General features: G+C 38.1%; 1 protein-coding gene across 13 annotated transcripts in view; it reads right to left on the minus strand.

Moving 5' to 3' along the window:
• The window catches only part of atp2b2 (ATPase plasma membrane Ca2+ transporting 2), a 137,832-nt gene that overhangs the window by 31,049 nt on the left and 84,432 nt on the right, over nt 1-22,351 (minus strand). For 10 of the 13 annotated variants that reach the window (XM_039797486.1, XM_039797478.1, XM_039797476.1 and 7 more), the window contains 8 exons: nt 16,843-17,043; nt 13,028-13,285; nt 11,365-11,490; nt 9,178-9,303; nt 8,649-8,681; nt 6,675-6,764; nt 4,182-4,223; nt 1,214-1,381 (listed from right to left, as the gene is read on the minus strand). In XM_039797486.1, the coding sequence (XP_039653420.1) occupies nt 1,214-1,381; nt 4,182-4,223; nt 6,675-6,764; nt 8,649-8,681; nt 9,178-9,303; nt 11,365-11,490; nt 13,028-13,285; nt 16,843-17,043 (1,044 nt within the window). The remainder of the gene's footprint in view (nt 1-1,213; nt 1,382-4,181; nt 4,224-6,674; nt 6,765-8,648; nt 8,682-9,177; nt 9,304-11,364; nt 11,491-13,027; nt 13,286-16,842; nt 17,044-22,351) is intronic. The other 3 variants (XM_039797482.1, XM_039797485.1, XM_039797479.1) reach the window with 2 other exon arrangements.

The raw sequence follows: 22,351 nt of genomic DNA on the forward strand, positions 1-22,351 counted from the left end.
TAAGAGTATTACTACAGAGTCTAGACAGACAGTTGCAGTCATCAAAGATGGCAGGTAGATTTCTGTCAAACCTCTCCTGGCTCTGTTTGTGCATCCATACACAGTAGAACATGTGACACGTTCTGATTTAATAGAGGCTGATGCATTAGCAAGTAAACTAAAGTAAACTATACAAGTTTCATCATTCAAGTAGTGTATATGGGCTCTTTATTCATTTTCTGAAAGCTAAGAGGCACACCCAGTGTCAGGTAGATACAGACCAGGTCTGGACTTCTTTAAGGGATTCTCAGAAAATGAGAAACCCTTAACTTTTTACTGCGATACTGCCTAAACATTTACAGTATTAAGGAATATTTTGAGGAAATCCAATTCCTCCAGACTGGTCCAAAAACAACAGAATTTAGCATGAAGTATTTTAAGGTATGTAATATTTATGACTATCATTTGCTCAACAGTAAAACTACTATGTTTCTGCTCCCAGGACACCCACAGTGTGGGCATAAATGACATGTGAACAGCTGTTACTAAAAGTGCTTGCTGGTACTGTACAGACCCACTGCAAGTGTTTTAGACATCATTGGTGTCATACATGTTGGTGTTTTAAATTGCATTACGAACAATTAATTATGGTATTGTAACGGCCGGCAGGATGCCATTGTGTTGACTGTTCTGCACGGCAATGCAAAGCATCATGGGACTAGGTTATTAGTGCTGTTTAAGTGTTTAGTTTAAGTGGGTAAATTATGTTCTGTTAGTGTTTTTGTTATGCATTTACGTTACCTAGGTTTTAGTGTTGATAATGTGCTCATGTTTATTTACATTACATTTGTTATATTTGTTACCATGACTGATACACTGGGTTAGGTTGATGACCTCTGTCTATCGCGTGTGTGTAGCGGTTGAATAAACTTCCATAGAGTTCTATATCTCTGGCTCTTCGACTTCTTCCACGTAGCTCGCTACAGTATGGATTGTAAAATTGTGAAAAAAACAGATTGAAAAATAAAGTGAACTAAACTAAAGCGGCTCTTCTACAGTTCCATAATTCAGACACAGCATTCTTCTCAACTACTTTGATTGCTATAAGCGGCCAAGAAGTGAGTCTGATCAGTGCAACATCTTGCTTTGATAAACAGGATGATGGCTGAGTGCCCTGTTGTCCCTGATTTAACTGCCTGACTGAGTGGACTTGTCTGTGTGCAATTTGCTGTACCTGCTTTGCCAATCTGGACAGCAAGTTTGGTCAGCTTCCCTTGGAGCACAGATTTCTCTTTCTTAGAACCGTGCACCCTTTTCTTCTTCTCTTTCTCATCAGACTCTCCACCTTCAGCACTCTTTAGAGGCTGCATCTCCATGGCAGCTGCTCCATCCTGCTTCTTTACTGTGAACACCACAAAAAACAGACAGCAGCAGCAGCATTAGAAAGGTAAATGAGAACAAAGGAGTGAAGAGAAACAGGAAGCCAGGCTTCAACACCCAGGTGTTGCACTAGGTTCAGTTAAGATTTCAAACCCAGAAGAGATCATATTACATCCCATGACAAGATGGGAAATAATTGGTATGTATGCTTTCAAATACCATAATAAGGATTGTTTTTGTTTGTCCCTGCGTCGTCTTCATTGTAAAATCAAAGAGGCTGTGAACCTTGTTTCTGTATAGAATATAAAAACTAAAAAAATCCATGATAATGTAGGTCTTATTTTGCTGTAGTAAGAGAAACACTGTTCCTCATCATTCAAGCTATTTTTTTTTTCATCACAAGCACATTTACAGTAAATCATGAATAATTCAGTGGTCCTACATCTAAGGTCCAAGCCATGTTCACAGATTATTTAGATGCCTATATAAGGAAACCTTATACACAGTGTAGCGCATTTCACACACAAGTAAAACTTAAAATATAAAAAAAAAAATACGAAGAACCAGAAAAGAAACAGAAAGATTAAAAAGTCATAAAGGGATAAAAAACATAATTCAATACAATAAAGATACAAATTTAAATAAATTGAAGTGGAGACTATATATCGGTTTTCAGTCCAAAACAGAGTCTCAAGCCTTCTGGAGGTTTGTTCCCGTATACTGTAATGACAAAACATTACTTTTTAGCTTTTTGTTTTTACTCTAGAAAGAGAGAGGTGTAGAGGATTCAAATTCTAAAAGCAAGCCAGAAAGATATTTAAGCCTTAACCCACTGAGTGGTGTACAATGATATATAAATAGCAACAATGCTTTAAAGTCAACTATCGTGACAAAAGCTTCTATTCTGGTGATAACATGATTACAGAACTGCATGAGAAATTGTCAACAGAATAAAAAATAAAATCCACAAAGCTCATCTCTTATTATTATTATAAGGACAAGAAACTACAGTAATAATTGGAAGTCCCCAAATAGTAGAACCTTGTATATGAATGTGATTGTCCATTTTACTAAAACAAAAAATATCAGGGATGAGGCTGGAACATGCAAAACACACTTACTGTATGCTGCAGACTGTAACGTATTTGAAATGACCTTGAATGCCCTTGAATAAAATCGAATAAAACTACTTCCGCTAGTCAAAACGTCCAAATCCAAATGTTTCTTAATGATCATTTGCTAAAATACAGTGATCTATGTATTTAACCTATACGTAATCTATGTATCTTCACACGTTGAGATTACTTGATATTCTATCGACTTTATACTGTATGAACTGTTTTATAGTGTGGCAAAAACAAGATTTTCTATTTTCTGTGTAAAATAAATAAATAAATAATTCTGTTCAGGCTGTAAAACCAATCCTCAATTACCTCACTCTGTCTCCATCTCTATCCCCCTCACACACACATACAGTACATTGCTTCTCTCTTAATGTAGCCCATTAACAAGAATCATTTCAGCCCAGTTTTCCAATCACAATGAGGCATGTGTTTGATGCTCACAAAAAACCTTTTAGTCTACATTTGTCATATGTCTCTCTCTGTGCATTTTGTTTTTCCACCGCCATGACACAAGACAGAAAGTGTCTGTATCCAACTGTACGCGGCAAAAGAGCAATATTAAACATTTGATGTTTATACAAAGGCCAGGACAAAGGTTCATCTTCTGAAAGTTGCATTTTGTCCTACAGTATATTCAAGCAATGCTGATGTAGACTGTAATCATCATACCAAGGTGTAAAGAGTCTTTATTTGCCCCTTTGCTTTGGGGACACTTTAACTTGGACTTGACAAGTGCCTGGTTATAAAGCATTAGTCAATTGTTCAATAAGTTGACAGAAAGAAAATGTATCTTTAATTAAAGATGTATTTATCAAGAAAAAACAATACCAAACATTTGTTGCAGCTTCTGGAATGTAAAAATGTCTTTTCTTTTTCTGTTTTCTATTATTGCAAATTTAATCTTTTGGTCTTTTTTGACCATCTGTTAGACACATTAAGCTATGTGAAGGCATCATTTTACCTTTCATGAGCATTTTTCATGTATATATAGTTTTTTCACAGACTAAATTGAAATTGATTTATTAACAATAATAAGAAATAAACATTACTGTAGTTACATCCCTGAAGGACACCATCAAACACGTCATACCTACAGACAATTTACGTCATATTGTATGGGATAAATTTCATGAAATGGTGGAAAGGAGGAAACCAGGGTGTGGTAGGCTATACTGTACAATGAGTACTAAGAGGACAGTTTTTGGTGTTTTTGGTGTGAAAGGGCAGCCTGAGTGAGGCAGATACAGTAGTTGAGGGACAGGTTTCTGTTCTCATATAGAGAACAAGACAAGTCAACAACACAACAAGAACAACAGAACAACAGACCATGGAAACACATCAGTGACAGAGTGAAGAGAGGGGATGTTCTACCCTAATACGACTGCAGGTAAAACCTGGGTCAAGCACTCTCATTTTCTAGGATTTACTAAATCAGTGGTACAGTCTGTTGGAATCTAAATAAGCACTGCACAATAAGTTGACACAGTGAGGTATTAAGAGTGTAGAATATAATAAAGGCTGAAATAAATAAAGCAATGCAGGATTTCCCACCTGTGTTTGACCCAGAGCTTACACCGTAGAAGGAACGATGAGAAGAAGAGGAGGGAGGGAGAAGAGGAGGAGGAAGGAGGGGAGGGGAGGAGGGAGGGAGGAGGAGGAGGAGGAGGGAGGAGAGAGTGAAAGATATGGTTTGGTTACCTTTAATCTGGTTGCTCTCCATATTGCCATCTTGCATTTTACCTATGATGGAGACATACAAGACAATACCAACAAAAATAACCAAAGCAGACAAGTCAACAGGTTATAACAGAGACAGCACAGACAGTGAAAACCAAAAATCACAAACAGGGAGACAGGAAAATGACTTTTAATACGTCTCTGTGACAGTCACAGAGAAAGGCTTGTGATATGTAAGTGATGTGATGTAACTAGAAGCTACATATATTTGCAATGGGCTACCAACGAATACTGTAGTGTGCAGATTTTCTTGTATTAAGTGTGGTTTTAATAGACGCTATTTTGTTGCATACGCAGATAATCAGGTAATTAAAAATGTTTAATGTGCCTTTTAATTTGACATCCAAATATATCACGTGCGACTGTTTTTTGCACACTTTCTGCAGAATTTTCTGATTTCAAATCTTGTTCTGAATGACATACTGACACTATGGGCACAGGTAATTCCACACATATTATCAACAATAGGAGTCAAGTCGTTAGGGTATAAAATGAGATATCAAGACATACTGTACAGTAGATACAGCATTACATTAAACACTTGACGTGGGGGAGAGTACACCACAAACACACACAGCATATACACGTACAGTACACACAAACAAGAGACAGCATGCATAAGAGGAAAATTCAGGAAGCACATGCAACATCACACGCTTAGAGGGAAGCAGACTGGAGATGTGAACAATACACATAGAGAGCGAGAAAGAGAGCTACCCGGAGAGAGAGAGAAAAAAAAAAAAAAAAAAAAAGCCTCCCACATGGCAAAGTTACATAAGAATAACTGGAGGAAACTCGAAATCTAAGTTCAGGGACAGTGAGTTTATTATGCTGTTGGATTCTGCTTACACAAGAAGCAAACTTAGAGTGAACTTAATTTAAATGTGCCTTTAAATAACAGAATTTTGTTTTAAATTGCAGAATCAACATGCTGGTAATCTAACAGAGCTGCTAAGAGTACACACAATACTTCTCATCTTGTGCTTTAAAACTACATTTTCACGCAATGTTTAAAAATAAGACATGTAGACATATAGACTAATTAAGAAAACATTTATTATATTCTGCAGTGTTGGTCCCATTATCTACCCAGGCTATACTTATAAAGATCTGCACTGTTTGTCTCAGAAGAGGCTAGAAATTGCACAAATCTTTCATTCAGTGCTTTTGTTCTCAAATGTCACAAAGGAAATTATTCAGGTAGAGCTGTAAGACCAGATTTTCTATCAGAATCATGTCTGTGGAGAATAAACGGCTCGTTCTCCACTTCCACATTAGCCAGTTCCCTGGAGTCACAATAAAGCTGAAGATAACAAATTGCTCTGTTCCAGCCCAGGACAGCACAAGGTCATCATTACAGTGCAAATCACGACCCTCCTGCCTTGAGTACAAACATTTCGTGGTTGCTCTCCAAGGAGACCAGGATAATAGAGAACCCAGAGCAACAATGAATGAAGTTAATATTTTGCATCTCGACCAGCTTACACACAAATGGAGGATTTGCACTAAGTGATCTCAGAGGACACTCTACTACAGGAGGTGGCCCAACAGCAGGATTTTGACACCATTCTTCGGCTAGCGTCTTGTCTACTTTCAGGAAATGAATTAATATAACAATTTATTTACTAACTGGCCAAAAAAACACAATAGCCTTACAACAACATTTAAAGACATTTCTACATTTTGGGAAAACATTTATTTTCTTGCAGAGAGTTAAATACGAAAATGAGAATGTCTGTAAGGTGAATGTGAAACTACCACCAGGAGCCGGTTAGCTTAGCATAAAGACTGGAAACCAAAATTTGCCTACCAGCGCCTCTAAATCTTACTACTTACCACATTGTATCTCAAGTGTAAAAATGACACTTTGTGGGGCTTATGTACCAGGCTATTTTATTGCCTAGGAGCAGTGGTATCAATCTTCTCATCTAACGCTTAAAAGAAATGCAATAAGTGTATTTCTCAAAAAAAAAAAAACTATTACTTTAAAGACACACCACTTCACATATTGCAAAACTTCACAAAAGTTATCTTTGTTATCCTTCAGAAAATGTTTTTTATGAATGAATATAAAAAGCCTCAAAAGGTTTTCACAACATCTTAGCATTACAGAGACCTAATGAGTTTATTTGTTTTAGTTTTTTATTTATGAACCACCAAATCCAAAGTCATCAAATATTTTTACAAGAGAGCTATGTAGTATATATGTTCAGTATAAAGCATTACAACAAAATATAGCATCAAGAGAAGAAAAACAAACACAAGACTAATTGTTTCAACTACAAGAGGACGTGCATTGATGATATGGATACAAAAGGGTCCAACACAACAGAAAGAAAAGGTAGAGCAGAGCAGATGGTGGGCATCCATGATAGGAGGCAGGTGGAAAATGGAGAAGATAGGAGAAGTCAAAGGACAGAAAGAGGTCAGAGATCAGAGGTTTTGTCAACCTACCATTATTAAGGCTGGCAATGCCAGGGGTATTAAAGCCTGCAGCCCCATCCGTGGCTATAGTTGCGATGGGGTGGATAGGGGGATGGGAGTCTAGCCAGTAACAATGAACCGAACACAAATAAACGAACACACACGCGCCCACACACACACACACAAACACATGCATGTCCATACACAAGACAACGAACAGAAATAACATGGTTATAGCACATTTAAGAGTTTCAGCATAGGTAGACTGTATGTGAATACTTAAGTGTAATGTTGTGATCAGTGTGGTTTGAAAATGTGTAATGTATCTATTATTCATGTAACTATATGTTATGTCATTTTTATAAATGTTATGCCAATAAAGCAAACAAGTGAAACATTGGACAGACATGAAAGATGAAATCTAAACATATGTGGAAAAACAATATAATAAAAAAATGTGAATCCAGAGCCACACATCTACTGAATATATTTTTTTTAAATATATATGTATATATCTTACATGTATGGTAAACAATAGTGATATACTGCATTTATTGTCATTTTTGTTTTTTGTTAATTGGTTCATTTTAAACCATGTTATTCATGTAATATCTGTTAGAAGCACAAAATAAAATTTTAGCAGAAATTTGAAACAAATAAGCTAAAAGGTGTTGCATAGCCAATCTGAAAATAAACTCTCCTGCAAAGTAAACAAAATGTAAAAGGGCAAACATATTAGCCAGGGAAATACACATGTGCCAAGCAGTTAAGTGATAGGGCTGATTCATGGTACTAGTGTAAATATGAGAAGGTGTCCACATTTTTGCCTTAGCCCCCTGTAGTCATACTTATGGCTTTCAAAACCTGGAATAGATCACGCAAGGATTTGCTAATGCCTTTTGAAGGCAGTCACATAAACCATGATTACTAGTAAAAGGAAATTCAATTGAAGGTCAATAATTGTTTTCCTGTGTCATTATAGGCTCTTTGTCTAGAGTTCATTGTTAACAAAAACACAATGACTTACAGTAGCTTCTACGTTTTATCACAATTCTATACTTCATTTATTATCTCATTGAAAAGCAATTGCTTTATTTAATGACACAGCACCCCACTGATTTTACTGCAACTTATTGAAGCAAACATGAGCAGTGTTTTGTCAGAAAATCCATCTGAATAAAACTACAGTTTTGAAGTCTTGACTGCATGATGTACGGGTCAAATGTTTTTATATAAGATTTTAACGGAAATTTCGAGCAGTGACACTTTGAAAATACCAATGTGTATAAAATCTGCAACTCAAAATCAAGGATCAAGTAAGATCAACGGTGACAGTTTAGAGTGACTTTGGCTAGTTCCCTGAGTCCAGATTATGTGTTACACTTTACAGTTTGTTCTTAGTTGATTTTGATCAATGACAACTGGGAAATGAATGCATATATTGCTGAAGCACTGCAATTACTGGTCAAAAGAAGAACACGTATAGTATGCTCATCAAAACTAGAGCTGTCCGAAGAGGCACAAAATCACTACTGATGTGAAAATATCATCATGTTACAATATATACAACATGTTATAAAAGCTTATACTGTATAGTACTACTTCACTCTCTACTGCTGGTACATGTGCTATACACATGCAGGGCTGTAGCTCTTATGTCATTGTTCTGTCATACAGAAATGAGAAGAGTCTGACAGCCTTTGTCTACTCGCATTCAATACGTCTTTGAAACAGGACTGATGTTGAATGCTAGCTAGTTAGTTTGATGAGTGCAGTGCCTGTTATATGGGGAGAGGATTATGCATTGTGAAATGTGTCATCTGTCAACACTTAAAAAGATGCAGTGTGAGAATGAGGCTTCTCTTTTTAAGTTTAAACTGGGTAAGGGTGCTCGGCTACAGAGGAGGGGTGTAGAGTGACAGTGGTTTACTGGGGATCATTAGGGGTTAAAGGTCAAAAGGATCAAGTACCACTCCCAGGGGTCAGAGAAAGGTGATACTCTACCTGTATTCTGGTGTCCGTCTTCCACTGCCCCTCCTTTAAATTGAATTTGGAAGGATAAGAGAGTAAGGACAATAATGCACCTGAAGCCACAGAACCTGGATACTGCAGCTTACAAGTGTACCACGAATACTTATTTTATACAGTATTTATACACATTCAGCAAAGAGATTTACAATGTTTCAGCAAAGAGAGGTACTGTACTACGTACTACGAATACCAGGAATACCAACAAAAGGTTTGCATATAATGTTTGTTTATATGAGTTTAACAGGTGGACATTTGTGAGTGTATTGTTTATAACCCTTCTGATGAACAAGACAGGTAAAAACACTGACATAAAGCACTGAGAGCACACCGTTTGACCTTGAGACATAAGGTAATGAAATGAGAAAAAGCTTTTGCAAGGGTATGTTGCTGAGCAACACTAACAAAAGAACAAATTACCTCAGTACTCCTGAAGGAATTGCAGAAAAATATTGCATGTTTATATAAAACAACAAATGACAATTCCATGATATAATGATCTTACCTTTCTTTTCTTTTTTCTCTTCTTCCTCTGTGCCAGCCCCCAGCAGGGTGAAGATGATTCCAGTCTGAGAGTTGACACCGACAGCAGTCACCACCATGCGCCCTGACCCCTCCATCACATGGGTGCCTGGAGAAAGCGCAGGAGGGTGTTATAATAACATATTACAGCTAGATGAGATTTATTTTCAGATTTAATTTGCTTAACGAAAACGTGACATGTTCTTGTGTTCCTGCCATGATCGTGGTGATTGTTAAAGGTCCCATATCAGGCTCATTTTCAGGTTCATACTTACTCATCTTACTGTCTTTTTTGAATATACCTATATTCACCCTCTGTCTGAAACGCTCCATTTAAGCGCCTGTCTCTTTAAGCCCCCCTACTGAAAAAGCCCAGTGAGCTCTGATTGGTCAGTGTTTCCGGGTCTTCCGCATCTGCGCTTTATGTGTCTCTGCACCATCACTGCAGCTGGGGAATGACTGTAACGGCACTGAAAAGGAACTTTCTACCTATATATAGTATAGTTGTGACATCTCAACTGTACAGAAGTCCTGACAGCTCGTTTAAAGGCACTCTTTCTGAATACGGGCTGTGTCCATTTCTCAGTGGACTAAGCGTTTTGATACTTTTACAGTATTTATATAGCACCTCGACCTGCTTTATAATAAAAAAAGACAGGCACCTTTAATTTCCCGATTTGGGCAATTTTCCAAAGAAAATACATGGTTGCCTATAAAGTAATTTTAAACATTCACAATTATTACATAAACATTTAGTATTTCTACTTCTGTAATTTATTTGTAGGCAAAGGATGGAAATAAAAGGTTTTAAAATGATGGTTAAACAAGCCCACAACAGGTAGTTGTGGGCTTGCTTAAAAGATTCATTAATTCCAAATGCTTTCTATTTTGTAAACAAATCAACATTTACCTTTAAGATGTAAATTACATGCAGATCAGTAAATACAGTAAAATACACACAATTATTTTGTAGTTGAGGGGATGAAAAAAGTTACTAAATTAAGGGCCATTTTTTGTGCAAATGCATGTTTTGCATAATTTGGGCCGACTGTCCAAACGAATCCTGTAAACACACTGCCTGAAAACGCACTTTTTTGAAACCTGGTCTCAGGGTGAAAAAATCTGAAAACGGCTCTCTTTTGGCTTCGTTTGGACAGCGAATACGATACGAATCCGTCCGTATCAATGATGTCATCGCCACACCCTCTTTTACCCACGGCCACTGACACACACGACTGCGGTGAAGCTAAGCGAGCATATTCCATCTCCATGGTTAAACCAGCTCACTTCATCTAAATACTTTGTCTCTGCTCCCTGACACTTCCCTCTGGATTCTACACAAGATATATTGCTAACGTTATGTAGCCAACATTAAACATCGCTAAAGTAGCTGATGCTCCAGCAGTGACGTAACGTTAACGTTAGCTGCTATGGCTATCTGTTTATAAAGTGGAAGTAGACAATTTATCAACTAGCTAGCTAATCTGTCTGTTTTATCAACTCCTTGAACGGATTATAGTAACTTTTACCACGGCTTATTGTAGAAAGGCTACAAGAAAAACGTATCAAAAAGACATTGGATCACTGATGTTTGTTTGACTGCCGATGTTGCTAGTGGGCTGCAATCATGCAAAATAAAAAGCAATCCAACAGCACATTATACAATGTAAATAAAGACACGTTTTCTTGAGGCGGCCTTTATAAAATGAGCAGTGGTGAAAGTTATTATAGTCCACGGATGTATTAAGAGAATGTTATAATCTGGTCATGTTATGATGGGAAGTGGAAGTGACTATGCTCTTCTTCTCCGTTTTTGCTGAATTTCTGTAGCAGAAACAGTGCCGCCTATAGGCCTGGAATATGAAGTAGCGTATTGAGTCATTTACAAATGGATTTGTTTGGACGCAACTATTCTTGAAACGAATCCAGGGAAGAAAAAGATTAAAAAAAAAAGATCGTTTTGGTACATGTGGACGGGGCCTAAAACTCAGCAGTAAGCCAGACAGAGGAGAAGACCATGTAAGAGGTGAAGTATAGAGTCCTCAGTCACAAAGTCGAGTCCCCCCCCCCCTTTTTGTCCCTTTCCCATTTACACAACATTGAATGCAGAAGACATGCCATCAAGTACACACCCATCCATCTTGAGTGAGAGCATCGACTGGCAACATACCAGACAACAGCATGGGGTCCATGTCTGCACACTTCTTGACGTGGTCAGACTCTCCGGTCAGTGATGACTCATCAATCTTCAGGTCATTGCCCTGGATCAACACTCCATCAGCGGGAAGCAAATCGCCTGCAACAATAGAAATTGCAGAGTTGCTATCTGCAGTGGATACATGTTCTAGAATTGATTTATATAGCCATACACAACAAAATAGTTCAGATAACTTTGAAGGTTCATTAGAGTTGGGTTAGAGCTGATTTAAAGCTGCAGTAGGTAGAATGCAAAAAAAAAAAAATGCCAGAATTTTCAAATAGAGTAAGACCTCTTCCTGCAACTCTCCCTCTTACTTCTTTGTGATTGGTTTAAAGAAATGCAAACAACCCAGAGCGTTTTTTTTCTCCTATCCCAGAATGTATGTGTGGCGTAGCCAGACCTTACTCCACAGCGCTGTGGAGATAGATCTGGCAACGAGACACTTGTCTGCAGCTAATTACTTTCTCAACATTAACATACTGTAGCTTAAATATATTTAATTGCTTAAGGTGGACTTCATAACTTTAATCCCCTTCTGGAAATGAACTGAAAGTCTAATTTCAGCCACTGAACCATGAAAATTACTTCACACAGAACAACGTTAATCAAAGTTATCAAATTGTTCTGGAAGGTTTGGTCAGTTTTAGTGTAACTTTTCAGTGTTTCAATTAAAGCCATGGTTGAAATAAATTAGTTGATACAAAAGTTTTGTAGTAGTAAGAAAGGGCAAACTGGATAGATGTACATTTTTCATATATCAATCAACAATATTAATAGATATAAAAGAAAGTTTGCATGACTGAATACCTTGCACACTGCTACAAAATCATGTGTAATCCTTAAAGTGTAAGATAGATGGTACTGTAAAGAAAAAAACTAAAGGTGCCAGTTACAACTTTATTTCCCCAGAAAGATGTTGTTAAGATGTAGCAACTAGATACCATCTTGAGATGGGCTCACATAAGCAGCAAAGCCAATTCTTGCCAGGGGCGTAGAGTAGTAGCAGTAGTAGTAGTACATACTTCATACCCCCCTAGTTCCGGCACCTTTGCTCAGACCACACCCATTTTCGAAATCCGCCTTCATTTTGATGTCAACTACACACCCTTGAAGTTTCGTGACTGCATCTTGCACGGTTGCGACTTATCAGTTATCGTGGTGCTCAAAACCATGTCTGTGATAGTTCCCACTACAATAGGTGTCTCCACACACACACACACACACACACACACACACACACACACACACACACACTCACACACACACACACACACACACACACACAGACTCACAAGATGAAAACAATAACAGTTTCGCTATTGCAACTGGTGGTCTCATGGAACTAACTGGATTAAGCCAGAAGATCCATTCCTTCATTGATAACTTGTCTGTTAATATTTGCATGTGCTTGTTTTGCTCCATTGTAATGCGTAACAGCACAGGTTATGAGGACAGAAGCCTCTTGTGGCTCATCTTTGATGTACCTCAATTTTCAAATTTTCTGTTTCAAAGCTCTATGAACTGTTAATTTGCACCAAGCAACATTGCCCATTTGAGTTTACTCCACTTACTACATGTCATGAACTGAGTAAACTCTAAAATAAACAGAGTTTTTCAACCTCCTCCCACCTACCGTATTTGATCTGTGCAATATCCCCCACCACTATGTCCGACACAGGCAACTGTATGACCTGGCTACCGCGGACCACCTGGAATTTCTGCTCCTGCTCAATGCGGCTCTGCAGCCCACGGAACTGCTTCTCCTTCGACCAGTCGTTAAAGGCCGTCACCAGCACCACACACACCACAGACAACAGGATAGCTGCTCCCTCGATCCAGCCGGCATCCGCCTCGCCCTCGTCCTCCACCCCACCTGCCCCCGTGGCACAGGCTACAGTTTGGTAACGACGACAAGAAGGAGAAAAGGAACGTTATATAGATGTCATACATTTGTAAGCACACAATTTTCATATACACTGTAAGTATTCTGTCAACACACATTTACACACTTGAAATCAACTCACAATTTTCATACACAGGTATATATGATTGTATATGTGTATTATAAACACTTTGAAAATAAAAGACACACAAAGGGATGTAATCAAAACTCACACTCACACTGAGGTGAGTGTGTGCAATTGCTCTGCTTATGGACAATGTAAGGAATATAAAAGACAACTCTAAAAACAAAATAAAATGAAATCTGGCTGAAATGACCTTCAGAGAATTCACTTCTCCTCGCCTCTTCTTTTATTTTCTCTCACTCCCCCAAACTTTTTGTGTGCCCACACAAGTGGGTTTTTTTTTTGCTTTTTTTTTTTTTTTTTTTTTTTTTTTTTTTGTGGTGGGTTTTTTTTTTTTTTTTTTTTCCAGCAATTTGGACTTACTGTTGCACTCCAGATGGGTTCTGATCAATACAAGGTTCATTTAGTGGATATACTACATACACTCACAGAACATAAACGCCTTGATCTGTAAGACTATCAGTACCAATGCACACAATGTTATCATGCATTCATGTAGGTTTTAGCACAAAGAGCGACATATTTAAGACATTTAGTCTTGGTTGGTTTAGCCTGTCCCATTTGGTCGCTGCAGCACATTGACAGACATACAGTGAGTGTAGTAGCTGTCCATGGTTCTGATTGTACAGCTCTTAGTATTTAGACATGTGGATATGTGCACAAACTGTGCTCCTGCCTGTCTCAAAGAAAGACACACTAAGGGCCCTATCTTGCACTCAGCGCAATTGCCTTTGTACAGCGACGCATGTATCATTCCTATTTTGCACCCGACGCACAGCGGACTTTTCCTTCCACAGACGCACATCGGTAAATTAGGGAATGTATTTGCGCTCCCGGGTGCGGTTCAGCAAAAAGAGGAGGCGTGTTCCGGCGCAAAAGTTCCCTGGTGCTATTTTGCAGTTTCAGAAAACAATTCCGCCACTGACCAGGAAAAACCTGGTCTAAAGTTAGTGGCGCTAGTCTAAAGTCAGTTGCGCGTTATTCAGATGCTATTTTAGGGGTGCATGCTTGGCCATAATGTAGCGTGAAAAAGAAAAATATTACTGAAAATGCGCTTCAGGTGTTTGGATAGGTCAGGAGGCACTTTACAGTACAGTCCTCAAAAAGTCGCAGCATTCTTTGTGGCTTGTTGTGTTTTACACAACATTTCCATGAATCATCGATGTGTTGATGACATAAATGAGGAAATATTAGAGGACTTAAGGAGACGTGATGTTGAACTACGGTGGGATTGGACACTCCATGCGGGTGGACGGAGATAGAGTGGGGGGGGGAAGGGGCACAACAGGTGCAGGTGGTGCGTTTGGAGAAAGAGATCCACCCACAAAGCTACTTGCGTTTCACGTTTGATAGTTGCGTTTCAGATCGTTAAAATAGGGCCCTAAGTCATGCAGCATATTTGTAGCTGTCCGTGGTGCTGAAGTGCCAAAATTGTCCAACACCCAAGCCTCGCCAAAGTACTAATGAACTAATGAAGCTGATCGAGAAACCTTTATGACTGGGTGAGATGTAAATGAATAATGAATGTCTATTAGCTTCAAAGGCACTTTACCGAACCATGCTGGTTTCTATGTCTACATACAGTATTTTCTTAGTATTTTTTCAGGGATTTGTTTTGTTGCATGTTGTGTGTTTGATACAGACGCAATTAAGAGCCTCCTCATTCAACTGCAGCCAGGCGGTTTCATATGTAAATGAGAATTAAGTCATCCCACCACCTTCTATTTCTGGAACGTTGATTTTTTTTAGACCTATTAATAAACAAAACAGTAAACGAGCAATGTAATGTGTGCTTGTGTATACATGCATGTGTGATATTTGCTTTTCACATTTCAGTATAGACATTTCAGTACAAGTCAATGGTTTAATGGGCTCTAATTTTTTATTTATATTTTTCTTTGACATGAAGTTTAAATATTTTTGGTGTATGATTTTGTATGTATGATGTTTATATATATGTATAGCCATTATCTTTATTTATTTAATTTCCAGTTAGGTTTACTTTCATATGTGTCACTGTCATTTAGTGAATTGTATTATACCAAGAAAAATCCCTTGAGATGTGTCATCCCTAAGACAGTAAAGTCAGCAGTAAAATATCTTAACGTAGTATATATCTACAGTATGTCGCAATTCTTTCATGGACAAATTGGTGGGAAATTACCAGAAATGTTTGATTCATTATATTAAATATTTGTGTGAAAAATAAGTTTGATGTGCTCTTGTTAAAGTGGCGCTCTAAAAACATCCTCACATCCCTTTTGCCTTCTTTATGCCCATCTCGCCTCTGTAACACACACACACACACACACACACACACACACACACACACACACACACACATGCATTTGTTTTTTTTCTGAATAAGGTGATTTAAAGTGGTATGTATTCATATCTTTCCTAAAAAAGGAGTTAATGTGCACATTTAGATTCACATATATATATATATATATTTTCATATAATTCAAATATGAGAAGAGAATGGCATATTGTATAAATGTTTTGCCTCAAGTTACAGTAAAAAGAAGCTCGATTTTGTATCTGCAGATGGACGCAGTCATTAGCATAATGATTCCTCTGGCCATTCTCTGAGAGAGCTCACTTCTGAAGTGCTGCAGCTCAAAGGATGGAAAGGAAACGAGCAAAGTATTAGGGGAAAAGTAAGATCAAATTCCAATTTTTCTACCTGAGTATTTGGCCCATTAACCCCCTCTTAATCTTAAGTAAAAGATGTATAAACTCAGAAATAATTAGAACAACTACCCATGCAAGTACTATTTCTTCTTTCTCTGGTATTTCTACCTTTATAATACTTTTGAACCCCTTAAAATAATGACAGGACCCTTTGAATACCATTACTGTAATAATGCTCGAAGCAATGACTGATGTTGCTGACTCAGCACCTCGTTATGGTCTCTGTCTTCATTTCCTGTTTCACGGCTCACAGGGCTGATGTATGGGCACTGGGAGCTCAAGGTTATTTCTCTACTCAACACTTCATTAACCTTCCCGGTACCTTTCATAAGCACATTTGTTCACAATGTGCACGCACGCACGCACGCACGCACACACACACACACACACAAATTACCTCTATGCTTGATGAGTCGCTTGATCTCTCGAGGCAGGTCACAAACGAAGTGTGACCTGCCTCACCAATTAAAAAGTGTGTGGTGTAAGAGTGCCAGTAATGTCAGAGGAAGTGATGTCAGTGGGCCAATGCAATTATGGCCCTTTGCTGTCCTGTGCAATATTGGAGATACAGTACCTGTGAGATAACTGTTGTTGGGTGTGTGTGTTTGTGTGTTTGTGTGTGTGTTTGTATGTGATTGTGCTTGTGTGTCTGTCTCAAGACCTCGAAAGAAACGACAATAGAGATTTTTAAAGGAAGTGATCAAGTCACAAGAGCTGCTTCACTCACACTCTCCGCCGCTCTCTCCGGGAGGGTGATAGAAGGAGAGTCCCAGGGAGATCAGGGCAGCTATCTCCAGGATGATGAGGGTGACGTCCTGCAGGGCCTCCCATACCAGCTGCAGGAAGGTTTTTGGCGTCTTTGGAGGTATCAGGTTTTTACCATATATTTCTCTTCTCTTGTCCAGGTCAATTTGGACACCTGCGAGACCTGAGACAGGAAGAAACAGAAAGAGGACGCGCGAGGGAGAAAGAGTTTAAAAAAAAAAAAATGTATAGTACAATACATAACTGTACAATCATCACCAGTGTTTGTAGGATATTCTTATTCTAGATTTTTCAGTATTGCAGTGCAGATTTTTATATTGTATTTAATAGCAGTTAACATTATAGCAACAAACATTTCTACATTTAATCCCAAAAAATATCACTATTTGTATCCACACACACGCACAAAAAAGTATTTAAATGGACATTGCTAGAAACTGCAGATGAAATTGTCATCTTTTACAGTTTTCAGACATTTTATATTGCTTTTTTATTGTGATCTCCAGCTTTTTAACCAATCTTTTTTTTTCTTACTTCCTTTTTTGTCTTTCTTCTTCTCTTCTCTTTTCCACTCTGACACCACACACCAACCATCTCTAATTACCAGTTTGAGTCATGGTGGGCCATGGCTCTGCTTTCCTTATATAACTCTGCTTAAGAGACGAGGGCCTTGTGCTTTGACCTCCTCCTCCTCCTCATACACCATGAACTACAGTACATAAATATCTTTGGGTCTTTTATCTGAACAACTTCATACTGGCTCGACAATTTACTTTTAGAAGACTGTCCAGAAAATTATATTCATACTGAAGCTTAAATAATGTGGCCAAAGGGTCAGTTATATCAGATGTAATGCTTTGGCAAGTTAACTTTGTAATCCATTACGAGTAACTGTTTGTGTGCATTTGTCCTTTTCTTTTTTAAAGATGAATTATCTAAGTTTTCAATGTGGATGGTTTCAAATCAAAGAACAATATTTTAATTTTTAATTCAACCACAGTTGATCCTATAGCTTTTATCTGCTTTCCAATCTAAACTAATGGACCTTAAAATTGAGTCTACTTTGCCTAAACTACTTTTTTTAATATGAAGTTATGTTCATATATTAAATCAGATTTATTACCGTCAATAAAATGACAATTTACACTCACAGAATAGTATGTTCTGTGCAAAAAGGGTTGAATTTGTATGTATCAATTTCAAGGGGAGGGGAGTACATTGCAACCTCATTTGAAATTGTGCTGTGGAAGATTCAATGTATTTTATCTGCATTCCAATGTTACATAATGGGCCTTAATATGTATAACATAATTCGCCCAAACTCTTGTATTTTATATTATTAAATGTTAATGTATTAAATCACATTTATTACAGCTACATTAAGATTATGCATCCCTGGTGTGTACAAAACTGCTGTGAACTGTAACTATATGAATCAAACCTTCACAAATCTTTGGAGTAAGCATCAAGTGTACTAATGACAATGCAAATGTCTGCTCTGTATCTTCAGTTAAAATGATTCATAAACAATTTCCATCAAGCTACGTTATTGGTTTCTATCTGGCTGCTTTTCAATGTAGTACCATTATCTGGTTGCTGAGAGCACACACAGAGTGTGTATTCACCGTCTCACTGTATTTGTGTCTCTCTCCCTCACAACCACAGACATTACCACAGCATTATGTCATGCATGGTGCGTCACTGGGTCTCCCAGGAGTGGCCATGGATTGCACCTGATAGCATCACTGCTGCATGTCACTGTTTCACATGTGAATGCAAATGACTGTGAGATGACTTATTAACATCTGCAGAGAATCACTGTTGTGAAAAAAGTGTAAAGTGCCTGCACGTTTCTTTGTGTGTGTGTGTGTGTGTGTGTGTGTGTGTCTGTGTGTGTGTGTGTGTGTGTGTGTGTGTGTGTGTGTGTGTGTGTGTGTGTGTGTGTGTGTGTGTAATAAGGCTGGTTAAGCATGCCGGCATTTGCTTGCACTATCACACGGTAAAACTAGAGCTCATATAATCACGTATTAGCCAGTTCCAGTTGGTTAGATACACACACACACACACACATTTGCACAACACAAGCACAGATACACATATTTATACCCCCTCTTCTATCTTTGTAGCTAGGTCAGGTGCACATCAGATTCCAGATTGACTCATACAGTATTTCTAAATACATATGCCAATCCTCCTACTCCAGATTTCTAGCATCCGTCCAGAGGCAGGGGAACTAGTTATAGCATGCAAATGCACCATTCTGCACAAGGGCAGCAATCTTTTCACGTAAAAATACAACATACTGCATACTCTTAGTGATTTCCGCCATGTGATGGTACCTCTGTGTATGAGATGGTGCATCGGCTCAGCATGAAATCTAACCTTGTTAAATGTTTCAACTCCTTAAATGCCTCTGAGATGTGAGCTATGCTGTAATCAATCTCCCTGATCATTAAATACTCATTGCTTCCTGGAAAATCCTCTCCTACATTATAATTCCTTCCTGGATAGCTGATTGCAATGCTGCTTAAGATTTGCCAGATTATGAAATATTGTAGGCTAAATACTGTCAGCCCACCTAACCACTCTGGCAGTGGATTTTGAGGAGGCAGTGAGAGGGCAGAACAACTGTAGCGATACACAGATGAGTCACAACAATCTCACAGAGGATTAAGGGTGATTGCAAAGGAGTCTTTGTGCTCGAGTCCATCGCCAAGTAGTGAAGCCTGAACAGAGTATATAGCAAATGTACATGCACAATAGATGGGAATACGGGATAAGGGACTCCTGGTACTGTATAATTTATTTTATCAAAGTTCATTGTAATTGTTCTAATCAAGGTTCAAATGGTAAAAGACATTTTGGAAAGGAAATTTGAGTCCACCTAGGAAAATTGAGATGAGAGATAATGCACTTATAGCGTTAGATTGACTTCCTTCTTAGATCGTCAGCTTACGAACTTAAAACAAACAGTGGGCATGCTAGTGACTCAGCAGATTAGGTACAAGCTATTTACTGTACCAGAAATGCCAATTAGAAAAATTATGATTATGGTATTAATCGAATGAAAAAAGAACTACGCCATAAATAATCAGTACAGGCTGCTTTGGCCGTCTGGGTCCAGGGCCAAGAAAAGCTGTTCCTGCTTCTGTGACTCTGTAATGATCCTCTTAGATCGCTTTAGAAACCTGGCCATGAAGTTTGGCACAGGGATAACACTAATGTAATTATAATATGATACTATATCATTAAAAATAGAATGATTAGACTTGGGCTTCAACTTCTCCATCGAGATTCATCTCTCTTTTACTTTTCTGATTTATCATATATTGTTTAGTCTATAAAATGTAAAAAAGAAAAAAGAAAAAAAAAAGGATTTTGAAAAAGTTGAAAAACTGTACATCTTTGTTTTGTGGCCCCGACAATTCAAAACCTAAAGCTATTTAGGTAAAATATGATGATATAAAACAGAGGAAAGCAGCAAACTTTCACCTTGAGAAGCTAGAAATATTTGGGATTTATTTCCTAAAATATGACTGAACTGATTATCACTACTGTTGTCAAATAACTTCCTGTCAACTGACAAAATGTTTGAATAGATTACAAACAAAGAATTACAGACAGTCTTTAAAACTAGATGTCGATAAACCTTGGATTTCTCTCATCCTCTTCACTGTTCTCACTCCATAATGTATGGCTGGTAATGTGCTGATTTATCAAACACAGCATGATCTGTGATTCAAATCCGCTTTGACAAATGATACCTACCTAACATCTTGTTTCCATAGACAAGACAGGGATGTAAAAAAAAAAAATTAAACTTTATGCCTTCGTTTCTGCAGGAGAGGACATGGATTATTTTTTTTTTCAGTCGGAGGGAACATGATGGCATATTTTAACAGTTGGCCCTTTTTTGTCTGTGGCTAAAAATAGATCTCCATGGAAACACTATGCATCCCACTCGTTGAGTGGAAATACCCACGACTCTGAGCCTTAGAGAATATGTGAATATGTCAGTAAGTGTGTGTGTGTGTGTGTGTGCGTGTATGTTCTGTGTTCAGGAGCATGCATGCATGTGTGTTTGTGCGCGTGTGTGTGCGCACGCAGGTACGGACTGTACAGTATGTTCCACCAAAGAAAAGACAGTAGAGAATAAAATGGAGTGATGACCTCCAAATGTCCTTGAAAAATAGTCACAATGGAGCAGTGCAGCAAACGAATTACATAAATTATATTTTTTTTAAAAACACTCAAATCTTCAAAATAATGGAGGAAACAACATTTTAACATGTCTGACTGGGTCCCAGTAGCATCTGCCCCCCCTTTTGATTGTACATCTTCCTGCCTCTCTGTCTGAACTCCCCCCCCGTATACTGTGCCACAGTGTCCAAAACAAGTCACCATGGCAACAGGATTCTACGACGACGGTGGTGATGATGATCATCATAACGGCGCAAAATATTGAAGCTTTTTTTCTGCAGCGAATCAATAGCTTCAACATGTATTCTCAGCTTTCACCATTTTAAAAAGAGAGGGGGGGGCATAAGGAGGGAAGACAAAGAGGGGTTGAAGTGTGACTCAGAGAGCACAAAACAGTGAGAGAAAAAAGAGAGATAGACAGGGAACGAAAGAGAGAACAAGAGTAGGCTGGATGTAGAGTAACTCTATGAATAATAACCCATTAGCGGCTAAAAGGTGGATAATTATCATGCTCTTATTAGAAGATGGAGTGATGGAGAAATGTGTCACTGTGTCCTTGAGAATGACCGCCATAATAATAACCCCATTTTATGCAATAAAGGGAGGTTTGCTACTGTGCGTACAAATGCAGAATATAGTAGAAATAGCTTGACATTTAGAAAAAGAAAACAAAAAACACAATGTTATGTGTAAGTAAATGCCGTAGATAGGATGAGGGAGTGGGATGAAAAGGAGAGTGAAAAGACAGGTACAGGAAGGTGCACACAAAGACAAGGAAAAGGAAACAAAGCGCAAAACCAAAATCCTTTGTATGCTTTTTTGGGTCATGCTATGAAGGCGGTGGGCTTGTGTCTGTCATGTAGAACAAGGTGGAAGATATTAAAGCACTACATACATTATCATTGTGGTGCTAGTTCAAGGGAGGAAAGAACTAGATGCGTTTACATTAGCCATCTACTTGTTGTCCTTGTTTTAGCTGAATGACTATGTGCCTCTTTCTGTACATTTGTTCTTGGCACTCGAGCTATCGAAAACCAGAGTTAAATTCCTTGTCCTTTTGGGATATGAGTTTGCATTATTGTACCTCGGCATAATTAACACATGTTGTCATGTTGCTGATATGTGTAACCCCCCCCCCGTTTTAAAAATGCATCGCCGTAAAGTTTACTCAGAGTACATTTGACTGACCTATATTTTACTTTTTATTTAAGTACATTTGTACACAAGGACTTTTACTTGAGTAAAATGTCTTTAAAGTAACAGTACTTTTA

The sequence above is a fragment of the Perca fluviatilis genome, chromosome 4 (assembly GCF_010015445.1).
Source record: "Perca fluviatilis chromosome 4, GENO_Pfluv_1.0, whole genome shotgun sequence".
NCBI lineage: Eukaryota > Metazoa > Chordata > Actinopteri > Perciformes > Percidae > Perca > Perca fluviatilis.